Here is a 21,204-nt window from a genome sequence, read left to right as displayed (position 1 = left end):
CTTTCAAAGAGAGAGCTCTGTGCTATAATAGAAGTAAAAAAAAATAAAATGGTGGTATGATATTCTGACTCATTCCCTTGGCTGCAAGCTGCTGGAACGAAATGAAAGGTTAAGATTTTGGAACCTAAACATGGGCTGTGGGCTCCCTCTTGTGGCTGATCTGAGGTACTGAAACTGCAGATAATGAAGATGCATGATTACGGAATGGTTGAGGTGGTAAATACAAAAGAGATACTGTACTCTCCATCTCAGTTTATCAGTAACTGGCAGTCCCCTCAGATACTGTCTGGCTTTTCATAAGGGAGCCGTATATCCTCATGGGTTAGGAGTATGTCAGAAATAGGAGTAGATATAATTTCCATTACATAATTCTTATAGTTTTCATCTTTTTTAATGCATTTCATTCTGAAACATGTTGGGCCATGAAAAAGCCATACTGCATAATGCTGGACACTTTGGTCCTTAAATGAGCCAATAGATCTATCGTATCTGTATGAAACAGACAGATATGCAGGCAGCTTACAGGTTCTTTTTGTTCTAAACATCTCAGGTAGACTAAAAATATGAATGTCAGGTGAGTGGTAAACAACACTGGTAGGTCAGGTTATCACATTATCCTTGTGGTCATTTACAACAGACAAAAAAATAGGTACCCTAGGGACTACAGAGGTTAAGGCCATGACAGTGAGCCCGCTTGACAAATGTGTTATTATTGCTGGTTGTTCTGGATGCTGTTTCAGTGTCATGGCTTATTGGGACTGGGTCGTCATGCACACACCTCAGAGTGTCATTAAAACCGTTTTAACATGAACTTTGAAATTGTCTCATCCAAATGGAATGTGGCAGTTTTAATTACTTGTGTGCTTCTCCTGTTAGGACATGTAAACGTGACTGTGGAAATGCTGTACGATCAGAGAAAGCCAACCAAGGAGCATTTAATTAAGAAGCTTTTAATTATTTTTACTGGAATGATTTGTGCGTGAGAAACAGCTACTGTTAATGTTTTTCATAGTAAACAATGACAATGACAAAGAGTGGGCCGCACTGGATTTAAATGAGCCACTTCAGATGCTGCAGGCCTGTAACTTCTTGTCAGCCTGCTTGAGAGACACCCAGGTGTTGAGCATAGAGGCTCTCAGTTTGCACCAAACCAGGTGGTTGGTCAGACCAAAGATCTGGGCTGCAAACTGAGCAGCAGCTTCAGGGGAGAGGACTGTGGAGCAGCCAAGACCTGTAGGAGAGGGGGAAAACAAAAGAAGGCTCAGTGACTATGAGGAAGGAGCCAACATGTGATAAAGAGAATGAACAGGGAGAGCTCTGCGCACCACTTGGCATACGGAGGGACGACCAGACATCTTGCGCTCCCCAGTCAGGAGTCAGGGGAGGGCAGTTGATAACAGGGTAAGCAGTGTTTCCAGACATCACCGGGCCAAGCCCGTTACTTCTGCCAGCTACAGCCACAAACACAGTGGGTGTGCCATCACCTGTGGAAAAACATAGCAAATATTAATGCTATACCCCCACTTTATTACAGTTTACTAAATTTAAATTAAATGCACACCTTCATATTCTGCTTTGATGCGCAGAGTCTCATCTGGACCCTTGTGTGCTGAGGTGACTCTCAGGATGCAGGGGATCCCGTATGAGCTGCAGGCCTTCCTAATTCTTTCACAGTGGGCCATGTCTGAGGTGGAGCCCATCAGAACCACCACCCTGCCACTAGCCTGGGGCTCCAGCAGCAGCTAAACACAAACGGAAAAATAAATCAGCTCCATGCAGGTCTTATGACCACTGATAATGACAGTTCGATTGATCATGAAAAAAAACAGAGGCACAGTTAGATTATAGTCTTGAGTTTGTCAGCTTGAAGATTAAACCTTAAAAAACAACCTGATAAGATAAAGATATTTGGACAAGACTGAGGTCAGTGTACCTTGACCCTTTCAGAGACCCACTCAAAGTTCCTCTTCACCATCTGCATTGCTTCTGGGGTTACCTCTTTCAGGTCTCGGTACACCTACAGAAGAAAAAATAAATAAAAGTCATCTTTTATCTTTATTTTTAAAAACATCACAATGAAATACAACCAAAAGAAAGCCTGACCTGTTTATCTTTTTGCTGGCTGCGGTCTCCAGCTGGCCACAGCCTCCACGAGTCATTATCAATCACATCAGCGAGGACAATCTCCTGAGTTTTTACATTCACACCAAATTCAATCTGCAAAAACACACAAATATGCCTCATTAGGTGAACGTGGTCTCACTGTGTTTACCAGCAGAGGGCAGCATTGCACTAAATACCTTCATGTCCACCAGTGTGCAGTTCTGAGTGGCCCAGGCTTTCTCCAGAATTTCAAAGATGGCCACCGTGCTGCGATTCATGATGTCCACCTCACACTGACCAACCGTGAGGCCAGCCAGGCAGAATTTGGCCTCCAGCAGCTGCTCCTCTGACCACTGAGGATCATTGTTAGCATCGTCCTAAAAATGACAATTTACCAAAAAGTTCATATACAGCACTTGAAGACACACAGAAATCAATGTGAAGAGGTGAGACTTCAGACTTACTTTAAAGAACATCTCCATCTTCAGAGGGGTGAAGCGGTAGCCTTCTTTCACTCCAGGATTCCTCTTGAGGAAGGACCCTGTTGCTACTCTGCGACACACCCACTCAATGGGAATCATCTCACAGTGAGCTGCGATGAACGCCGTGTCTGAGTGCTGCTTCACAAAGGCAGTCTTAATTCCTGGACAGCAATGTTAAAGAGTGAAAATCATACCCATCTACAGCCACATGCAGCAAGAGGTATCCTTTTATATACATCAGGTAGATTTCTAAATGTACAGGCAGTTTAAGCTTTTGACTCAAATGAGGTTCCACCTTAAATTTAATGAAGACTAAGTACTGTGGGATGGGGCAGGTCACGTTCTGCTGGATTAAAAATGTTTCAAGTCACAAGACAACTCTGCTGACACACACCACACTAATGAGTGGCATATGGTTACACTTACCCAGTTACTCTTAATTGAATGTGAGGTGGAAAGTTATTTAGGAAATCGGTATATCAGAGTAACATTTGCTGAGCATGTTGAGACATCTGTGGCATTTAATTAAATATATTTACAAAGAACTGTCAGTGACATTTGTGCCACATTCTAGCATCATAGAGGGAACATTTGTTGAGTAATAATCAAAACCAGGCACACTTGTGGTAACCAGGGCAAATAGGTTCAAGGTTGTCTCCCATTCTGAATTTAGCTGTTACCTCAGTGACCCCTTATCTCACTGACCAGGGTCCAAGTCTTGACTTGCTCATAAATATTTCAGTGGGATTAAGACCCCCCTATGTGTGTGAATGAGTGCTTATACAAACAATGAATTTAAAAAAATGCACTCACAATACCAACGCATGCCTGCCTCCATGTGAGTGAGTAAAACTGCCTCAGCCCACGCTTCTTTTGAATAGATCCACTCAGTGTGAAAACTTTGCTCACCAGATTCCTGCAGCAGCTGGAACACGCAGCTCGTCGTCTTGTTGGCGATGGCAGCCTTGCCCTCCATCTGATCTTTCCTCACAGCATTCCCAGCGGTGATCTGGTCTTTGGACTGTACCAGAACCAGTCCGGGCTGGTCTACGACTTCAAAAATCTGTTTCGTCTTTCCTTCATTCAGTTTCTGGCCGATGTTCAACTCTGAAAACAAACACGTACACATAAAAGGAGGGGGAAATGAAAATCTAGTTGCACGTTTATTTCATCTCTAAACTGCGAATTGTTACGGTACCTGATTTGGCAGCCATGATGCTTGTCGGTCCCGGACAGTCCTGAAAGACACAGCAAAAACTGTCCCTGAACTTGTGGACTTGTGTGTAAGCAAGCAGCAGGAGGCGTGCATGCAGCAGAAGGAGGAAGAGGACTTGTCTTACATGCGCTGACAGCCAATCAGAGCCCTCAACTGATACAGACAACCAATCACAGCGGCGCTTGGGCACCACGTGGTGGGAAGATGCTCAACATCAAATTTTAACCAGACGAAAACTTTTTTATCAGCGACTCTGCCACCATTTTCTCTTTGAAGAGAAGATATATTTGTTTATTCTAAATCAAGACGAAATAATAGTCTGTTTGAGCCAATTGATTAATTTGTCTCTGATCAGCGTCTCTCCTCCTTATTAGTAAACAACACGTGGGTTTCTAATTCAACACATTTATGGTATCAGTCGGTCTATTTCTCCTGTTAGAAGTGTATCGATCTCGTCTCTGTTCTCTTTGAACTCGTGATCTCGGGGACACTTCCACACTGTCCACTCAGTTTGTGTGGGGTTTAACGAGCCACGTTGTATTGCACAGGCACGTGCTCAGCCAATACCATAGTAGCGTGTACGCGCACGCTGATTGCTCACAGACCACCATCCTTCGGAGGAACAGACAGCGACATGGAGTTTGAGGAGTCCGGTATCGGGGAGGAGTGCGGCGTTTTCGGCTGTGTCGCTGCCGGAGAGTGGCCCACTCAGCTGGAGGTGGCCCAGGTCTTAACTCTGGGTCTGGTGGCATTACAGCACAGGTGAGTAACGGAGGTGTATGTGTGTATATAAATCGACGCCTCAGCTGAACCATATATGTTTAAAAATGTTAGTCACACTGAAAAGAAAAAGGAAAGGCGCGTACACGCGTGACAGCTTTGAAGAAAACACTCCCTGACACAAAGTACTTGTTTTGCTTGACTGAACAACACAATCAAAATAACATGGACTGACTAAAATAAAAATATAATGAATTTAACTTTAAAGTAAGAAAACCAGATCGATTAATCAAGTTGCTGCATGTCTTAACAGATGACACACTGCTATATAAGTGCTGCATATTTGGAGCTGTGTGGTTTCTACAGGTATATGAAGTTTGGTGCTGCTGATCACGTGGATCACTGCAGTAGCAGATTTTTACCTGTTCCTCTGGGGATGGAGAAGTGGAAGCCATTGAACAGACTGAATTGATATTTATTATTGGGTAGTAATCCTGCTCTTCTTTGCACTGGGGCTCCACTGGAACAGCAAAGCAAGGGTCAGGGTGCAGCTTTTTTGTTGGTGGGTGGAGGTCTGAAAGAAACCCATAAAAGTTGTTTTTGTTTGCATGAATATGTTGTGTTTTTGTAGACATGCAAAGTTACTATTTTAGTTCTGATATTACTCTGGACCGGCGTGATATGAGATGCCTTTTGTTACTCCAACCCTACTCTTATACTTAATTTCATTATGAGGCAGATCATGAGACTGGGACCAGAATGACTGGGCTTCAGTCAATTGTGGATCATGTGCAAAGTGGTTACAGAAGGAGGCACATTTCTGACCTTGATCCACCGCTTTCCTCTTCAGTCCTCTGTTTGCTGAATAGGTTTCCTCTTTTTCTGTCTTAGTGTCAAAAGTACCTGCAAACGCTAATGTAAACATAGGACAGTTAAAGGTTAGGCAGGCTGTAAGATGTGTTGATTCATAGATGTCTCACTCTCTGCATGTGACATTATTTTATAAATGAAATGGTTTTTCATTGATGAACGTTTAAAGGGCCAGTTCACTAAGATTAGAAATAAATAAGACCACTTTAAAGTTATGTGATAATTAAATTGTGCATTAGCAAGTTGGTAACAGATTTCCTAATTGATATAAGCCTTTTTTGGCTTGTTTAAGTGATTATACTTAATATTTTGTGTATATTGTTTTCAATAGAAGGCTTTGACATCAACAATGATAATACCCAGCTCACTTGTCAGTCTGTTTTGTTGATCCAGGCGCTGCTCCTTGATTAAAGGCGGTTTCGACTCAGTGTTTGTCGCAACATTGGTAATTACAGAGGAGACAGAATCAGAGCTACAAGTTCTTTCATCCACAGAGCTCACTGTAGCTGTTGCTGTGTTTGACTTGGTCTCATCTGCATGATTGTTCTCCTCACAACCCTCCAACATAGTAAGACTGCTGGATTCAGAGTCGGCAGGTCTTGTGTCATGCGCTGAGACGTTATTTGCGTGATTCATAATTGCATCCACTTCATCATAGAACCTCATGATGCGGCGTGAGTCAGCCTCGTCAGTCTTGCCCCTTTGGAGGGATCTGTAAAGGTACTTGAGGTTTTTGTACTTGGTGTGGCACTGTTTCCAGTCACGTTCAATGCCTTGTTGCATTAACCTGCTGGAGATCTGCACAAAGATGTCCCTCTTTCTGGTTGAGCTCTCCAGCTGCTTGCATATGCGTTCGTCAGACCAGACTTGAATCAGTGCTTTTACTTCTTGATCACTCCAGTTTCGGCCTGTGTCTGACACCATGACTACATGGAGGTGGTCAGAGGTGGATGAATCTGGACATGAAGATGAACGAAGCACACAGTAAGAAAAGTGAAGGTTATTTATGCAGCTAAAAAAAAAAAAAACTCAGGTGTTGCGGCACATTAATTTTGGCCTACCTGCACCTCTCCAGTTTGCTTCCATGTCTCCATCCATGTCATAATCATCACTGTTGTCATCTGTGAATGAAATGAATAAATGATTTCCCTGAAGCCTTCACACCTGCTATGTACATCACAGACTTGAATACATACCATCATCAATTTCTATGACAACCTCGTTTTCTGAGCCCGACGTCTGTCCCGCAGGTGTTTGCATCATCCCTGTTCCAATTTCTTCACTATACAACCTCTTTTGCATTTCAAAAGTCCCGTTTTCCAGCCCGTGGTCCAGCAGAAGTGCTTCAACCTCATCAAAAAACTTCATGTACTTCCCCGGGCTCCCTAGGCTGCTGCTTCCAGCAGAGTGTGCGCTTTTAGCAGTCTTGTAGTCATATTTCAAGTTCTTGTATTTTGTTCGACATTGTTTCCAGTTACGTATCACTCCAAATTTTCTCTGCATCTGACGGGCCATTTCCTGGAAGATGGACTTGTTGCGTAGCGTGCTTTTCAAACGCTCCCGAACACCCCTGTCGGCCCAGATGCACAGCAGTGCTCGCACCTCGTCGTCTGTCCAGTGGCGGCCTCCCTCTTCTGCCATGGTTGGAGGGTAAGAAAGAGCTGGATGGATTCGACTCCTGACTCCTGCACACAAACATTGTTATGTTTGGTTAAAAAGAGTGTTGTATGAGCATTTGTATATGCTTTTTAGCAAGCGAAAAAAAAGTTGAACTAAAATGATTGTTTTTGCTCTAAACCAGTTTAAACCAGTGCTACAGTAGGCGTTAAACCTACATTTACCTTCCTGCATTGGTGTAGTGACTGAGGAAGAGTAGATTCCTCTTTGTTTACCCACATCTTCCTTCTCTTCCTCCCGGCCCTCCATAGGCTTTCCATCCATTCTTGGGCTGTAGTGTGCTGAGGTGCCTGCGGCTGCGTCAGACTTCCTGCTCTGAAGTCCCATGCTCCTGCACTTGGCCTGACACTCCCTCCAGCTACGCACAACACTGAGCTGCCTCAGACGCTCTGAGATCAGCTCAAATGTGCCTCTGCTCTCTGCTACGTGCTGAGCACCAACCTCGTCCCACACTGATATCAGAGCCAACACCTCTTTCTCTCCCCACTGCCTTTCCACCAAGCCTTTTTCCTCCACCATCCCCCTATCCTCTCCGCTTTGTCTCTCTGCTCCTCTCTGCATGTCTGAGCTGACCTGGAAACGCTTTCTTTTTCCCCCAACCCCCCAGTCTCTGCTGCCTGGTTCCCTAGGCAACCAGGCGGCTAAGCCTGAAAGTAACGCCTCCATGCTGAAAAGCAGCCTTACCACTGGCTTAAGCTGTGTGCTGATGGGGCGGTACCAACTGTAATCTGAGAAGCAGCTTGGTAAATGGGTTGAAACTGCAGCAAGATGACTCTCCATATATGGCAGCCTCACAGCAGAGAGCCACTTCTGTTTTTTGTGTGCCTCATTCCTGCTCTACTTTGCCTGAATGAAACCAGTTTGCTTTGCCTCTAGGCTTATGTCAAAACATAAGGAATTGAACACCTAAAATCATGTTTAGGCTTGCAGTAAATAAAAAAAGAGGTTATTCAGTAACATCACTTCAGACCAACATGTTACATTTAACACTGTGTGTGTGTGTGTGTGTCCGCTCAGGGGTCAGGAAAGTGCTGGGATTGTGACAAGTAATGGAGCCAGTCCACCCACATACACAGCACACAAGGTAAAAAAAAAAGACACAGAGTTATTAAAGCTGCTTTTCTTTGACTTGTCTCATTTTTAATTCTCTCGCACACTCAGATTGTCCCTGAACAATCACATATGACTAAATTATTTTGCAGATTATGCAGCTAAAAACATCTCACTGGTTTCTTTTTTCAGGGAATGGGATTAGTGAGCGCTGCTTTTCCACCTGAGGCTCTTCTGAAACTGCGCCATGGTAACCTCGGCATTTGTCACACACGCTATTCAACTACTGGGATCTCAGAGCTGCAGAACTGCCAGCCCTTTGTGGTGGATACACTGCATGGCAAGATTGCTGTAGCGCACAATGGAGAGCTGGTTAATGCCCATGCCCTGAGGAAAAAGGTGAGAATGGCCCTCAGACAGAATGTGGTGCATATTTATGTGTGTTATTCAGGTTTGTTTTGTCAGGTCTTTACAATATGTAAATGCAGATAATAAGCTGGTCTGATTTAATTGATCAGCTTTATGCTCATGCAGGTAATGCGCCATGGTGTCGGCCTGTCCACCAGCTCAGACAGTGAGCTCATCACTCAGCTCCTGGCACTGACTCCACCCATGGAGGAGCTGGACTCACCTGATTGGGTTGCGAGGTAGAGAGAATGACTCAATACCGCAAAAATCGGAATCAATGATTTGTCTACAACGTCTGTTTTTTTGTTTGTTTGTTTTTGTGTAGGATAAAAAACCTCATGACTAAAACACCTACATCATACTCTCTGCTGGTCATGTTCAAAGACGTTATCTACGCGGTGCGTGACCCTTATGGAAATCGACCCCTCTGCATTGGACGAGTTGTTCCCATCTCTAAACTGCACAGTTCAGGTATCTTAAATTTGTGTGTCACACACATATCCATGTGTTTCCCCAGAAAAGTCCCTTTACTGATTTTCAAAAAAAAAAAAAAAAAAAAAAAAAAAAAGGTTAACCGTGCTGGCCTTTGATTTCATCAGAGGTCAGATGTGCATGCTGGTGGATGATTAACCTGGTTCTCTGATCCCTGGTCAGGTGCTGGAGAGGAGGACACTGAGGGGTGGGTTGTGTCATCGGAGTCATGCAGCTTCCAGTCTATCGGCGCCAAGTGAGCCTTTACAACAGCATAATCTATTATTATATTGTTTGTGTTATAAAGACATCCTGCAGTGCGTTAAACATTTTTCTGATTCTCAGGTATTACAGAGAAGTCCTACCAGGGGAGATAGTCCAGATATCAAAGCATGGAGTGGAGTCTCTGAGCATTGTGCCGCGCCCTGAGGGAGATCTGCCAGCCTTCTGTATTTTTGAATATGTTTATTTTGCCCGACCAGACTCTATTTTTGAAGGTATGAATATTCATTATAATACACTGTTAATAGCATGACTGTCGTGTTCCGTTACTAAGATATGAATGTACTGCAGGACAGATGGTGTACACTGTGAGGCAGCGCTGTGGTCGGCAGTTGGCCATTGAGGCTCCAACTGATGCAGATGTGGTCAGCACTGTGCCAGAGTCTGCAACCCCTGCTGCACTGGGCTACGCTCAGCAGGTCTGTAACAGCCTGCACTACATATTGTAATGAAATGCTGTCATACCACATATTGTACTTCTGACCTCACTCATCCCCTTCTTTTTGCAGTCTGGTCTTCCGTACATAGAGGTCCTGTGTAAGAACCGCTATGTTGGGAGAACTTTTATTCAGCCAAACACCCGCTTGAGGCAGCTTGGAGTGGCTAAGAAGTTTGGGGCGTTGACAGACAACTTTGCTGGGAAACGGGTGGTGCTCGTTGATGATTCAATTGTCAGGGGCAACACCATCTCCCCTATTATAAAACTGCTGAAGGAAGCCGGTGCAACAGAGGTTTGTTGACATATTGTTGGGACATAACAAACTAATGTTTGGTTGTGATTACAAAAAAAGCTCAGGGGCCAAGAGAGGATTAAAAATGCCTCAAATAATTTTATATATATCTATATATATTATTGTACACAGTTTCCCCATATATAGGCCAATGCTTGGCGGGCCGTCACACAATCAACAGCCGCCGCCACATATTGATTCTGTGTTTTTTTTCCCAACACGATTTAAAAATATAGCTGTCATTCCGTTCATTCAGCTCTGCTAAACTCACTCTCTCTCCCTGTCATTAACACACATGCATACATGCATGCACACACACTGACAGCCGATTCGCCTGCTCCTCCTCTCCATGTGCACTCCATGCCTGATGTCTATAGGCTATTGCAGGAAAACGAAACAGTGGGATATTTGCACTAAGATGGCCGGTGATATCAGGACTTCACTCAACATTATTAATAATGGAACATCCCGCACCCTAATTCAGGAGTTGGTAATGCAGCAAACAATTAGGCTGTTTAAGGTGAAATGTGGTTACAGTTGAGATAAACTACAGTATAGGCCCATAGTCAGATAAAGAATAACACCAAAAGCTGTTTTTTAATTATTTGAGTTAGTTGCCCTGTACCCTAAGTAGTTACATATAATTATTTATGTGGTTATATTACCCTTTATTTTACCAGAAAGTGGCATTTTACAACAGAAGAACAAGTTGACATATTGGCTAAGGTCAGAGTTTATATTGTGAAATGAAAACCTTCAGCATCAGCTGTTTTTGCAATCCATTCCATGAATGACACAGAATCTAAAGACTGGAACTAAAAGAGGCACAAATTCATGTAAAAACTCACTTTAATTTTAATTTGGTAATTCATGAAACATGAAAGACAAATTTTTCTCCAATATAACGTCCAGGTGTTTGTATGAGCAAAATAATTCTACTGGGCAGGGTTCTAGTAAAAATGTGTTAATTTATCAGAACTAACTGAATAAAGTTGGCATTATATACGCATACAGGTGTATATTTAACCTACAGCAGCTTCAGAAAGTGTGTTTGAATCCCGCTTACTGCACACACTGCATGAATCCCAATGACATATTCTGATTAGGAATTACTTTAAAAAGCTCACACTAGTTCTTATAAAATATGTGTGAATGTTTGACATGAGGCATCAAAAGTATGTTCAGCTCAGACTCTGGCCTATATAATGTGTTGGATTCATAACAACCTTCAAATTCTCCTGGACAGGTACATATCAGAGTGGCGTCTCCACCGATCAGGTTCCCCTGCTACATGGGGATCAACATTCCAACCAAGGAAGAGCTCATAGCCAACAAACCGGAGTTTAAGGACATTGCTGGTTACATTGGTAAATATGACCTGTTGTCAAATATTTCAGAGTTCATTTAAAAATGTTTTAAGAGCATCTATTTACTCTAACGTTGTTGTGTAGGTGCTGATAGCGTAGAGTATTTAACGGTGGAGGGCCTGGTGTCAGCTGTCCAGGAGGGGATCACCTCCCTCCAGGAGAAGGACAAGATGATCAGCACCAGTAACAAGTCGAGCATAAGAGTGGGCCACTGCACCGCCTGTTTGACTGGGAAATATCCAGTGGAGCTGGAGTGGTAACACCACAATCAACTGCATTTACAGCAAGAAAAATGTAGTCTCATATCTCGATACCGCTGTTGAAGACATTGAGAGATGTTCCACAACTACGGCACATTTTTCCAGTCATCATCTGATGTTGGTGCAGATTTTTGCAGAGCTGTACTTATGGTGTGTTTACATTCTGTCACTGTCACAGGTGATCTCACACAAAGGCTGGACGGCTGCATCTGTATTTTCACAAAAGATTTAAAATTTCATTTAATGTATTACAGGCATTTACAAATACAACCATGATGTAGTCTACCATGTCCAAAAAAAAAAAAAAAACGCACAAGACTAGTGACCAAAAGAGAGGTACTTTATTTTCTTTATATAATTAAAATTATACTACACTATTGCTGTATTGTTTGGGAGGGTTGTCTTTAGATTTCAATGAATGTAACACCAGCAATAAAGTAAATAATACATTTACAAACTTTGTTCTTTTAGTAACTGCTTTTTCACTTTAACAAATTCAATTCATAAGAATAAAGATTCAATACAAAGTCACTTTAATATAAGAACATGTTTGAATCACAATAACTGAATTCTAAAATATGAACAGCTATTTTAAAACATTAAATGCCGAAGAGAACAGACACAGAAGTCCGATTTAATTATTAGGTGTGAGACCAGTGTTTCAGTGAATAACTGGAAACACACTAACCCAGGCCATAAGAATCAGCTGCAGGTACAGTCACATGTGGCCTCTTCTGGAGTGCTGAAATCTTTCAAATGTGTTATAATTATAACGATGCACCTCCAGTCCAGAGGGAGAGAACAGCCGCACCAGCAGTTCTTTACCGTGGCGTTTGGACCCTGGGGAGGACATGCAGTACTCCTCTCTGAGGCGTTTGGAATGGGGGTGGCTTTCCCCATCTGTCCCCCTGTGGCGTTTCCTCAGGATGGAGCGATGAGGTGACAAGGCGAGAGCTGCCAGTGATGAGGAAGAGTGGCCTCTGCTGTCCTCTGAGCTTTGAGCACATAGGCGGCACGGAGGGCCCGATTTGTTCTGGCATGCAAACTTGTGGTATACTCTCATGAAATCCTCATCAACTTTTTTTGGTGAGAAAGCGACTGGGTTGGATGGCAGCGCGGAATCAAAGGAAAGGTGCCGCCTGAGCCTGTGGCGACTGTGTGCCGCTGTGGTTGATTGAGGTGAGCGCTGTGTTGATGGGAGGTTTTGGTTGCAGAACTTCCTCAGTAGCACAAGAGGCCTTTGTGGAGAGGACATACTGGTGGACAGTGACCTAGACTGCACAGGCCCTCTGGAATAACCTTGTAGGGAATCTTCCCTGGGGCTTCTGTAGAATGCACGAGGCGACCTATTGAAGCTGGTGAGCATCTTTGCTTTCAAGGGGCTCTGCCTAACAGGGGATCCATAGATATCAGATCTCTCACTTACAGCAGTGGTTTCTGATGAATTCACGGGGCACTTATCAAGACCTGACAGAGCAGAAAGAGAAAATCGTCTAGCCCTAAAGAATGAGTCCATGGATTCCCTTGAGGGTTTTGATAAGCTGTCAGTGTAACCAGAGGCCTGTTCTCCCAGCTCAGATGTGGTGTAGGTCTTGTTCAACAATGCCTCAGAGGAATTAAAGGGACCACGAAAGTCCTTGAACAAGGCTGGATGGTACTGCTGTCTTCTCACTGAGCTCACTCTCTCCTTACCAGGGAACAGTTGCTGCACTTTCCAGTCATGCAGATTAGTTACTGTGGGCAAGGGAGACGGAAGGCTTGTTTCAGCACTCACGAATTTCCTCTCCACTTGGCTGATGTCATTGGACAGAGCTTTGCTGGTCACTTTTTCTGGACTGCTGTTGTGTCTCCGTGAGACGTTGAAGGTGTCACTGAGATAACTTCTGTTTGACTGCTGTCGCCATCTGCGGTACCTCTTCAAGACGGAGTTGGCAGCTGTAGAGATGTGCTGCCGCTCCCAGGCCCTGTTTATTCGACTTATCATGCTAGGGTAGAGCTCCAACAAAGAGCTGCTGTGACTGCTAAGAGACAGTTGCAGTTCCTCATCTTGGTCCTCAGGTTGGAACTCCAACTCAGGCGAGTTTCTCCGACTCTCATCCAGTGAGCTCACAGTCAGCCGTGTCATATCATTTCTACTCAGCCCTGTAGGGTAAGAAAAAGGCATTTTAACAAACAGGTAAAATATTTCCACTACTATTTTTGCAACAATTGATCCCATCATGGAGTTCAAGCTATGTGTTGATTCTCTGTTCTTACCAGCATTTTGGCTGGTGGAAGTCTCATCAGCTCTGCCATCTTGATATGTGAAGTCCAACTGCTTAAAATAAAACCAATTAATTACCATATGATAGATATTCAATGCAGTGTGTGTGTGCAGTGTGTGCAATGTGTTTAATAGAGGTATATTTACCAGAGAGTCTCCTGTTATGGCCTGTCCTGTAGATGAAATGTTGAAGTAAAGGCATTCATTGAAATATCCAATGCAGTACAAAATGACATTTAATTTTGTCATTTTGATTCTTGGACACTTACCCATTAATGTCTCCTCTCTTGAATCTGTGAGTCCCTGAAGAAAAGATACATAAAGTACATAAAACATAATAGATATGTTCATTTTGCATCACATTTAGCTGCAAAGGGTATTGAAAACTTGATCCAAACCTTTGGCTCCAGCTTGTTAAGCTTTTTTCTGGATAACGTTATGTACTGTTGAAGTCCTTTGGAAATAATAAAAAGGACAGAAAGGTTATGAGATCAGGCTACAAGGAAACAACTGATCTATAAACATAAAATAATGTAACATTTACTTCTACGTCACTGCGGGATGTGTGTTTGTGTATTAATACGCGAAAATCCAGTAGCAGTAAATGAACAGTAGATGGCGCACTGTGGTATAAAATTGTTTTTTTACTCGTTTCTTATACATTTTTTTGCCGTTTACTTACTTTTGGTGTTTACATTGTCGAGGTCCACCTCTATCCCCTCTTCCTCGTTCCCTTGAAGTTTAGAATACTGTTGAAAGCAATTACAGATGTTAGTAAACTCGTTTTTCACATCCGAATAGCTCATCTTTGAAGTTAATACAAGCTAACGTTAGCTCACTCCCTGCTAACGTTAACCATCAACGCACCTTTTCTATGATTCGATTCAGCGTGTTTTTGTAATTAAGGCTATTTTCTCGTAATTTACTTGTATAGTCGTCCATGATAGTGACGAGAAAATGCGCACTTTTGCTGTCGTTAGATGACGGAAAAATAGCTGACCAGTTCCCCAAAAAGGCGCTGTCGCGTTCAAAATCGTTTATTCACGAAGCAGCTAAATGTGATTGGGCATTGGGACCGCGGTGCCTTCACGCTGCTCGGAAATCACGACTTTATCGTTCAAATATTTGTTTAAAATATAATTAAAACGTTATTTGTGTAAGCAGTGAAAGGAATACTTACAGTTGTCCATTTAAACAATTATCAAGTGTGACAATATTAAGTTAACATGTAGGTTTGACGGAATTTGCAGTATAGTTAGTTACAACACCATAAATCAATTAAATTGCATTCCACAGCACCGTATGTTGTTACAAGCTTCAAAACAACAAATGCGATGGTTTCATTGGTATTATTGGTTGCTCGCAGTATTTGTTTTAATCTTTCTGGTGACTATATATAAGTCAGAGTTTGAAGCTGTGACATGAACGAACTAAAGAAAGGGGTGTGAAGTAGTCATTTGAGGAACGCCAGTATTTCAGTAAACGTCATCATTACTCGACAACAGTGTTCAGTTTGCGGGCATAAACAAACTCTGCTCAGCCTCAGTTTACTAACTTTTTAGTAATGATATGTATTGCAAGTGTTTGTCAGGCGTGGGCATAGACAGAGAATGTACATTTTGTCCCTGACACATCGTCAGGATGGCTGCTCAGACGCTTCAGGAGCTAGTATCCGCTGCCGCTTCACTGTACGCCGACAGAACAGCCGTGGTTTATGACAGCGGGTCGGAGCCTGGAAGCCGAGTGTCTCTGTCATACAGAGAATTGACTGAACTCTCTAGCGATCTCTCTCGTGTTTTGCGGAAAAACTGTTCACCCAACAACGGCGTCGTCGGGCTGTATTTCGGAGATGATTTGCTCATACCTGTCTGGATTCTGGGGTGAGTACACTGGAGACTGTGGTGTGAGTGTGTGGGCTACATTTAAGTCACCATGCCTTACCGCTTGTTCTAGCTCCTCTGCTTTCTCTATTACTGTGAGAAGAAAAACAACATACAGCCTTTAAAGCATTTATTTGTTAGTGCTGAAAGTCAGTCATATTTGGGTGGTCTGATGACGCCATGTTTGCAGGATCTTGCAGTCTGCTGCTGCTTATGTACCACTGGACCCAGAATCTCCTGGACTTCTCTCTGCCAGAGTCATAAAACAGTGTGGCCTCAAGTACTGTGCTGTAAAAACTGACCTGCTACAGGTAGAACTTTTCATATATTTAATGTAAATACAAGAATTCTAATGCATTTTACAAAAACAGCATTTGCTAAAATAGCAGTACAGTAAACGATTCGTTTTTTGTATTGTATGACTCACCAGATCTATTTTTGTGCAGTATTTTATTTGTCTGTTGCAAAACTAACCATAGCAATTTAAAATGCCTCTTTGTGGATGCTTTCTGTGTAGATTTATGTTAACCATTCTTTCCACTTTCCAATCAAGAAATTCCAGACCGCTCTCATCAAACATGTAACCATGGAGGTGTGTGCGGAACTGCCAGAGTTCCGACTGACCCTGACAAAAATTCAGATGCGGGCAGCTGCTGAGCAGGAACGAGGAACAGAACAAACCCAAGCTCAGACAGTAGCTGGGGCTGATCTCTGTGGTGCAGCTGTGTTGGAAAAGAAGGCTGGGAACAGAGAGTTGGCATATGTGCTACACACATCTGGAACAACAGGCCTACCAAAGACAGTGAGGGTACCACACAAGTGTATACTGCCTAATATACTGCATCTGAGGTCAGTTAGGAAGCATCTATGTTTACTCTGAATTAGTATTGTTTTGAATATGTTCACAAAAAACATTGTCTCTGTGCTAAGATCTTTGTTTCAGATGAGTGCAGATGATGTTGTTTTCCTCGCTTCGCCTTTAACCTTTGACCCCTCTGTGGTGGACATTTTTCTGGCTCTGTCATCTGGGGCTCGGCTTCTCATTGTCCCTGCGGTAATCAAGAAAATGCCCAGTCGGCTGGCTCAGCTGTTGTTCAGAGATCACAAAACAACTATCCTGCAGGTAGCTGTCAGCTGATGAGAGACTCTTAGCTGAGAGTTTGTCTTATTCACACAGTGTTGTTTTTGTATTTCCACAGGTCACACCCACTCTGCTGATGCGCTTTGGTCATCGTATTCTGAAACAGGATGTGTTCTCCTTGAGCTCCTCGTTGCGTGTTTTGGCTCTGGGTGGAGAAGCCTGCCCATCAACAGCTCTGCTGAGGAGCTGGAAACACCAGGACAATAAAACCAACATCTATAATCTCTACGGTATTACTGAGGTTTCCTGCTGGGCTTGCTGTTACAGAATACCCAAATCTCTGCTGCAGTCCAGCAATGAGTAAGTGTTTGCAGTTTAAAGCTGCTTTGCTTTGAAATTTGCTGCTGTTATTTCACATTTCAATATGTTGCAGCACAGTGTCCTCTGTGCCTCTCGGGACACCACTGATGGACACACTGGTGGAAATCAGAGATGAACATGGCTGTGTTGTCAGAGATGGTGAAGGACAGGTGTTCATAGGTGGGAAAGAGTTCATCACAAATGAATGACAATAAGGAGAAAAAGTCCATACATACTATAGAGTCTCTGTGCAGGTGGAGAGAACAGAGTGTGTCTCCTTGACGACGAGGATGCTGCTGTTCCTGGGACGATGAGAGAGACTGGAGACCGAGTAAATGTGAAAGACACACAGCTGTACTACCTTGGCCGGAGAGACCGACTAATTAAACGCAATGGAAAACGGGTCAACTTGGACAGCTTGCAGCAAGTATGATGCTTTTGTCTTGTCTTGTGTCAAATTGTTCTCCAAGAGAACGTATTCAAGTAGCAGGAAGGCTGTGCACTGACTGATTGAAGCACTCATGGTTTATCTACTCTCCTCTAGCTCATGCTGAGTCTGCCACAGGTGGAGGCCTGTGCTGTGGACCTTTACAAAGGCCTTCTTCTCGCTTTCTTTGTTGCATCCACATCTGGAGACCGGAAGGCAGCTTCTGCCTCCTCATCTGTGCAGCAGCATGCAGAACAAGCCCTCTCTGCTTTCACGGAGCATCAGGAGAACCCACTCTCCCCTGTCAAACACCACCTGGAGGAGACTGGCAGTGCAGATGGAGCTCTGAAAAGGTTCATTCTAAACAAGCTGTCTCTGCTGCTGCCTTCTCACAGCATTCCTGACACACTGGTGCTGGTCCCAGCCTTAAGCCTTACTCCACATGGTGAGCGTTAGACAGAATCCCTTCTGAGGATAAACTGAACTCACCTCTTCACCGTTCTAATTTGTTTTGTTGCAGGAAAAGTAGACATGAAGGCACTTGTGCAAGCATATGAAAAACAGCGACAGTGTAACAAGTCTTCACAGGGCGATGTCGGCAAAATAAAGCAAACTCTGTGTGCTTTGTGGCAGGTATCTCCATTTATTTATGGTATGACTTCATTCACCTTGTTGGGTATTCAAGTTCAAATTCTAATATCTTTCTATCAACAGGACGCTTTAGGTCTCATTGCAGATACGGCTATTGATGAGGAATCCAACTTTCTGTTCAGTGGAGGAGACTCTCTGAAGGCACTGCGGCTCTGTGAGGAAATCCTCACCGCAGCGGGGGTGACCTCTCCAGAGCTTTTGGAGGTTATACTTGACGGGACGTTTTCTGATGTACTGCACCACGTTGCAAGAGTAACACAGATGCAGACAGTTGGTATCAACTCCACATCGTTGTCTGAAGCCAAGAAACGTCAATCCTATTCTCCCACTGAGGTTCCAGCGAAAAAAGAGCACATAGACTTCAAAGCAGCAGAGACACGGTCTGTTAGAGTTATAAGAAGAGGTGAGGTGATAGGAATGAACATCAGCAACACGGACAACAATAAAAACATGCAGGAGGACTGGCTTAGAGAAAAGGATATGAGTGAGGAGGATGATCTTTGCCTGAGCCTAAGCTGGTCCTCAGACACAGGCAGATGTGTGGACGCCTCCCCAGTGCTCCTGGTTTATGACGGCACATCTCAGAGGTCAGATGTAACCAGGTCAACAGTGTTCATCGGCTCCCACTCCCACAGGATCCAGGCTTTAGACCTCATCACTGGAAGTCTTCTATGGGAGCGAGTCCTCGGAGACAGAATTGAGGCCTCTGCTGCCCTGTCTCACTGTGGCACCCTCGTAGTAGTAGGTCAATGCCATCTCTTTGAATATCTCACTAAAACATTTTAGTGTTTTGGATTACTTTTCTGTTGGATTACTTTCAAGCGTTTTTTTCTTCAGGTTGTTATGATGGCTGTGTGTATTTTCTGTGCACCGAATCTGGAAATACACAGTGGAAGTTTGAGACAAGAGATGCTGTGAAGTGCTGTCCTGCTGTGGATCCTCTCAGTGGACTTGTGATTGTGGGCTCACATGATGGGCATGTTTACGCCCTCAATCCCCAGGTGAGTGTAAGGAGCTAAAAATCGGCTCTAATAAGTGAGAACATTCACACACATGTGGAGCCAGTGGAGGCCAGTCTGACCATTTAAAATGCTTTAACAGCAACAGACATGTAACACAAACACGAATACATCAAGACAATAAACACAACTGAAACTATGTGTATAAATAGCATATGAAAGTATATTGAATTACGTCAAACATCAAGCACTGATATAAACGTTTTAGTTCATATGTATTACCAGTTCATTAATTATGCACCAGCTGTTTGTAATTCCTTTGTGGCAGGTGTTGTCTCTTTTGACAAACAGCTTTCCCCTCTCAGGCCTGAATGCTTGTGCACTGTGTTTCTCAGACTCAGCAGTGTGTTTGGAAGCGTCACTGTGGGGGTGGAGCCGTGTTTTCTTCCCCACACCTTGAACCATCCCACAGACAGCTGTATGTAGCATCACTGGGAGGACGTCTGCTCTGCCTCAACCCTGTGAGTGAACAACATCTCACTAGAGCGGTCAATCAGTGTTGTAGTACAACACAGAAAGGAATGGGCTCCACTCCCTGCCTTTATACCAGCACCCTGTTTAAAAAGTCTGTTGAACCACACATTCCAGGCATGCACTTTGGGAATCCATATAACATGAATGTGATCAGTGGCATTTGGCTGTATAACAATGAAAGAACATTACAAGGTTTTTCACTGCATTCAAGGGGCATCTTACACGTGTTTCTCTTTTCCAGGACAGTGGAGGCATTTTGTGGTCGTACTGTAGAGACATTCCCTTCTTCTCATCCCCGAACTGTTCCTCTGGTCACATTATGATTGGCTCTGTGGATGGTACCATCTGCTGCTTAAGCACCACAGGGACACTGGTGAGGGAGAGAACTCAGTATTTAACAGTTCCATTATGGAGATAAAATACACTGATGCAGTGAAGTACAGACACATAGATTACTTTGCTGTGCAGTATCTAAATCGTTGAAGTTAGATGAAGATAGTCAGCAATTTCTGTTCACACAGATTTACACATCCAGCCTTGTCTTTTGTCATTGAATCCAGTAAAAATGTATTTTATGCTGTGGAAACTGAGCTGAAACACCCTCTTGTTCTCTGCAGCTGTGGCAGTTTTCAACAAAGGGACCCATCTTTTCCTCTCCATGCATCATGCCTGACCAGCAGAGGCTCCTGTGTGGATCACATGACGGACACCTGTACTGCTTGAACTGTGAGGATGGCTCTTTAGTTTGGACATTTCAGACCACAGGGAAAGTGTACGCCACTCCATGTGTGTTTGATGGCTCTGTCGTGGGCAGGATGGGGACTCTGGTGGCCATTGCATCCACTGACGGCACACTCTGGATCCTGGATGGGAAAGAGGGAAGAATGCTGGCCTCCCATGGTCTACCTGGGGAGCTGTTTTCATCCCCTGTGATGTGGGATGGCTGTGTTGTAGTTGGGTGTCGTGATGACTATGTGTACTGCTTAAAGCTGACTGCCAAAGAGAAAAGGATTTAATGAATTTCTGCACTGAATTTAGAATAAACAAGGTTTCTGTGTCAGAGCAGAGGGGGCTGTGGGAAACAGAATTTTAATTAAAGATCAGAGTTTAACAGGGAAATAATGAGCCTGTGGTCCAGTGGTTCAGACATCAGTATTTAATTTACATTATTCATAACATTTTGTATTTCTTTAAGAATTTCTCATGAATATCTCTAAGTGGGACAAAAAGTGCAAATAATACCAAACATCTTTTTGTTACATATAACACTGCGTACACTACACTATTGTGCACGACCAAAGTTAGAAACAAAATGACAAAGTGATTCCTCTTTCTGACCAAAGCTATGTAACGCCTTTGACTTACATACAGTACATACTTACATACATACAGATCATTAAGTGAGCGCCAAG

At 43.5% G+C, this 21,204-nt stretch overlaps 4 protein-coding genes across 9 annotated transcripts; 2 read left to right on the top strand and 2 right to left on the bottom strand.

Moving 5' to 3' along the window:
- Positions 1 to 934: 934 nt before the first annotated feature.
- paics (phosphoribosylaminoimidazole carboxylase, phosphoribosylaminoimidazole succinocarboxamide synthetase) lies at positions 935 to 7,643 on the bottom strand. 5 transcript variants are annotated; one of them, XM_028403722.1, is made up of 15 exons: positions 7,233 to 7,643; positions 6,588 to 7,076; positions 6,453 to 6,512; positions 5,751 to 6,347; positions 5,347 to 5,424; positions 4,944 to 5,095; positions 3,784 to 3,823; positions 3,495 to 3,692; positions 2,568 to 2,746; positions 2,301 to 2,480; positions 2,104 to 2,217; positions 1,934 to 2,017; positions 1,562 to 1,742; positions 1,326 to 1,484; positions 935 to 1,231 (listed from the first exon to the last, which is right to left on the bottom strand). In XM_028403722.1, the coding sequence occupies exons 1-15, from the start codon at positions 7,627 to 7,629 to the stop codon at positions 1,065 to 1,067; spliced, it is 3,075 nt and encodes a 1,024-aa protein (XP_028259523.1). In that variant the 5' UTR covers positions 7,630 to 7,643; the 3' UTR covers positions 935 to 1,064. The 5 variants fall into 5 exon arrangements, with proteins under 5 accessions (XP_028259523.1, XP_028259522.1, XP_028259524.1 ...); XM_028403721.1 differs by having other exon boundaries at positions 5,347 to 5,433; positions 5,760 to 6,347; XM_028403723.1 differs by having other exon boundaries at positions 5,760 to 6,347.
- On the top strand, positions 4,013 to 12,094 carry ppat (phosphoribosyl pyrophosphate amidotransferase). Its single transcript, XM_028403729.1, has 11 exons — positions 4,013 to 4,563; positions 8,086 to 8,152; positions 8,311 to 8,517; positions 8,653 to 8,765; positions 8,852 to 8,997; positions 9,181 to 9,253; positions 9,343 to 9,494; positions 9,571 to 9,698; positions 9,789 to 10,010; positions 11,257 to 11,377; positions 11,462 to 12,094. The coding sequence occupies exons 1-11, from the start codon at positions 4,436 to 4,438 to the stop codon at positions 11,635 to 11,637; spliced, it is 1,533 nt and encodes a 510-aa protein (XP_028259530.1). The 5' UTR covers positions 4,013 to 4,435; the 3' UTR covers positions 11,638 to 12,094.
- On the bottom strand, positions 12,010 to 14,927 carry LOC114434459 (uncharacterized). 2 transcript variants are annotated; one of them, XM_028403726.1, is made up of 7 exons: positions 14,768 to 14,927; positions 14,583 to 14,649; positions 14,299 to 14,354; positions 14,170 to 14,203; positions 14,048 to 14,073; positions 13,894 to 13,954; positions 12,010 to 13,779 (listed from the first exon to the last, which is right to left on the bottom strand). In XM_028403726.1, exons 1-7 carry the CDS (start codon positions 14,840 to 14,842, stop codon positions 12,356 to 12,358), a joined length of 1,743 nt encoding a protein of 580 aa, XP_028259527.1. In that variant the 5' UTR covers positions 14,843 to 14,927; the 3' UTR covers positions 12,010 to 12,355. The 2 variants fall into 2 exon arrangements, with proteins under 2 accessions (XP_028259527.1, XP_028259529.1); XM_028403728.1 differs by having other exon boundaries at positions 13,894 to 13,951.
- Positions 14,928 to 15,407: 480 nt separating this feature from the next.
- aasdh (aminoadipate-semialdehyde dehydrogenase) lies at positions 15,408 to 21,198 on the top strand. Its single transcript, XM_028404389.1, has 14 exons — positions 15,408 to 15,780; positions 15,971 to 16,091; positions 16,334 to 16,629; positions 16,711 to 16,903; positions 16,980 to 17,221; positions 17,295 to 17,401; positions 17,476 to 17,648; positions 17,766 to 18,093; positions 18,169 to 18,281; positions 18,363 to 19,044; positions 19,137 to 19,300; positions 19,654 to 19,779; positions 20,034 to 20,165; positions 20,410 to 21,198. Exons 1-14 carry the CDS (start codon positions 15,542 to 15,544, stop codon positions 20,806 to 20,808), a joined length of 3,315 nt encoding a protein of 1,104 aa, XP_028260190.1. The 5' UTR covers positions 15,408 to 15,541; the 3' UTR covers positions 20,809 to 21,198.
- Positions 21,199 to 21,204: the final 6 nt, after the last annotated feature.

This window comes from Parambassis ranga, chromosome 4, assembly GCF_900634625.1.
Source record: "Parambassis ranga chromosome 4, fParRan2.1, whole genome shotgun sequence".
Taxonomy (NCBI): domain Eukaryota; kingdom Metazoa; phylum Chordata; class Actinopteri; family Ambassidae; genus Parambassis; species Parambassis ranga.
Note: the sequence above shows the minus strand (reverse complement) of the source record. Positions and strands in the feature narration are given on the sequence as shown.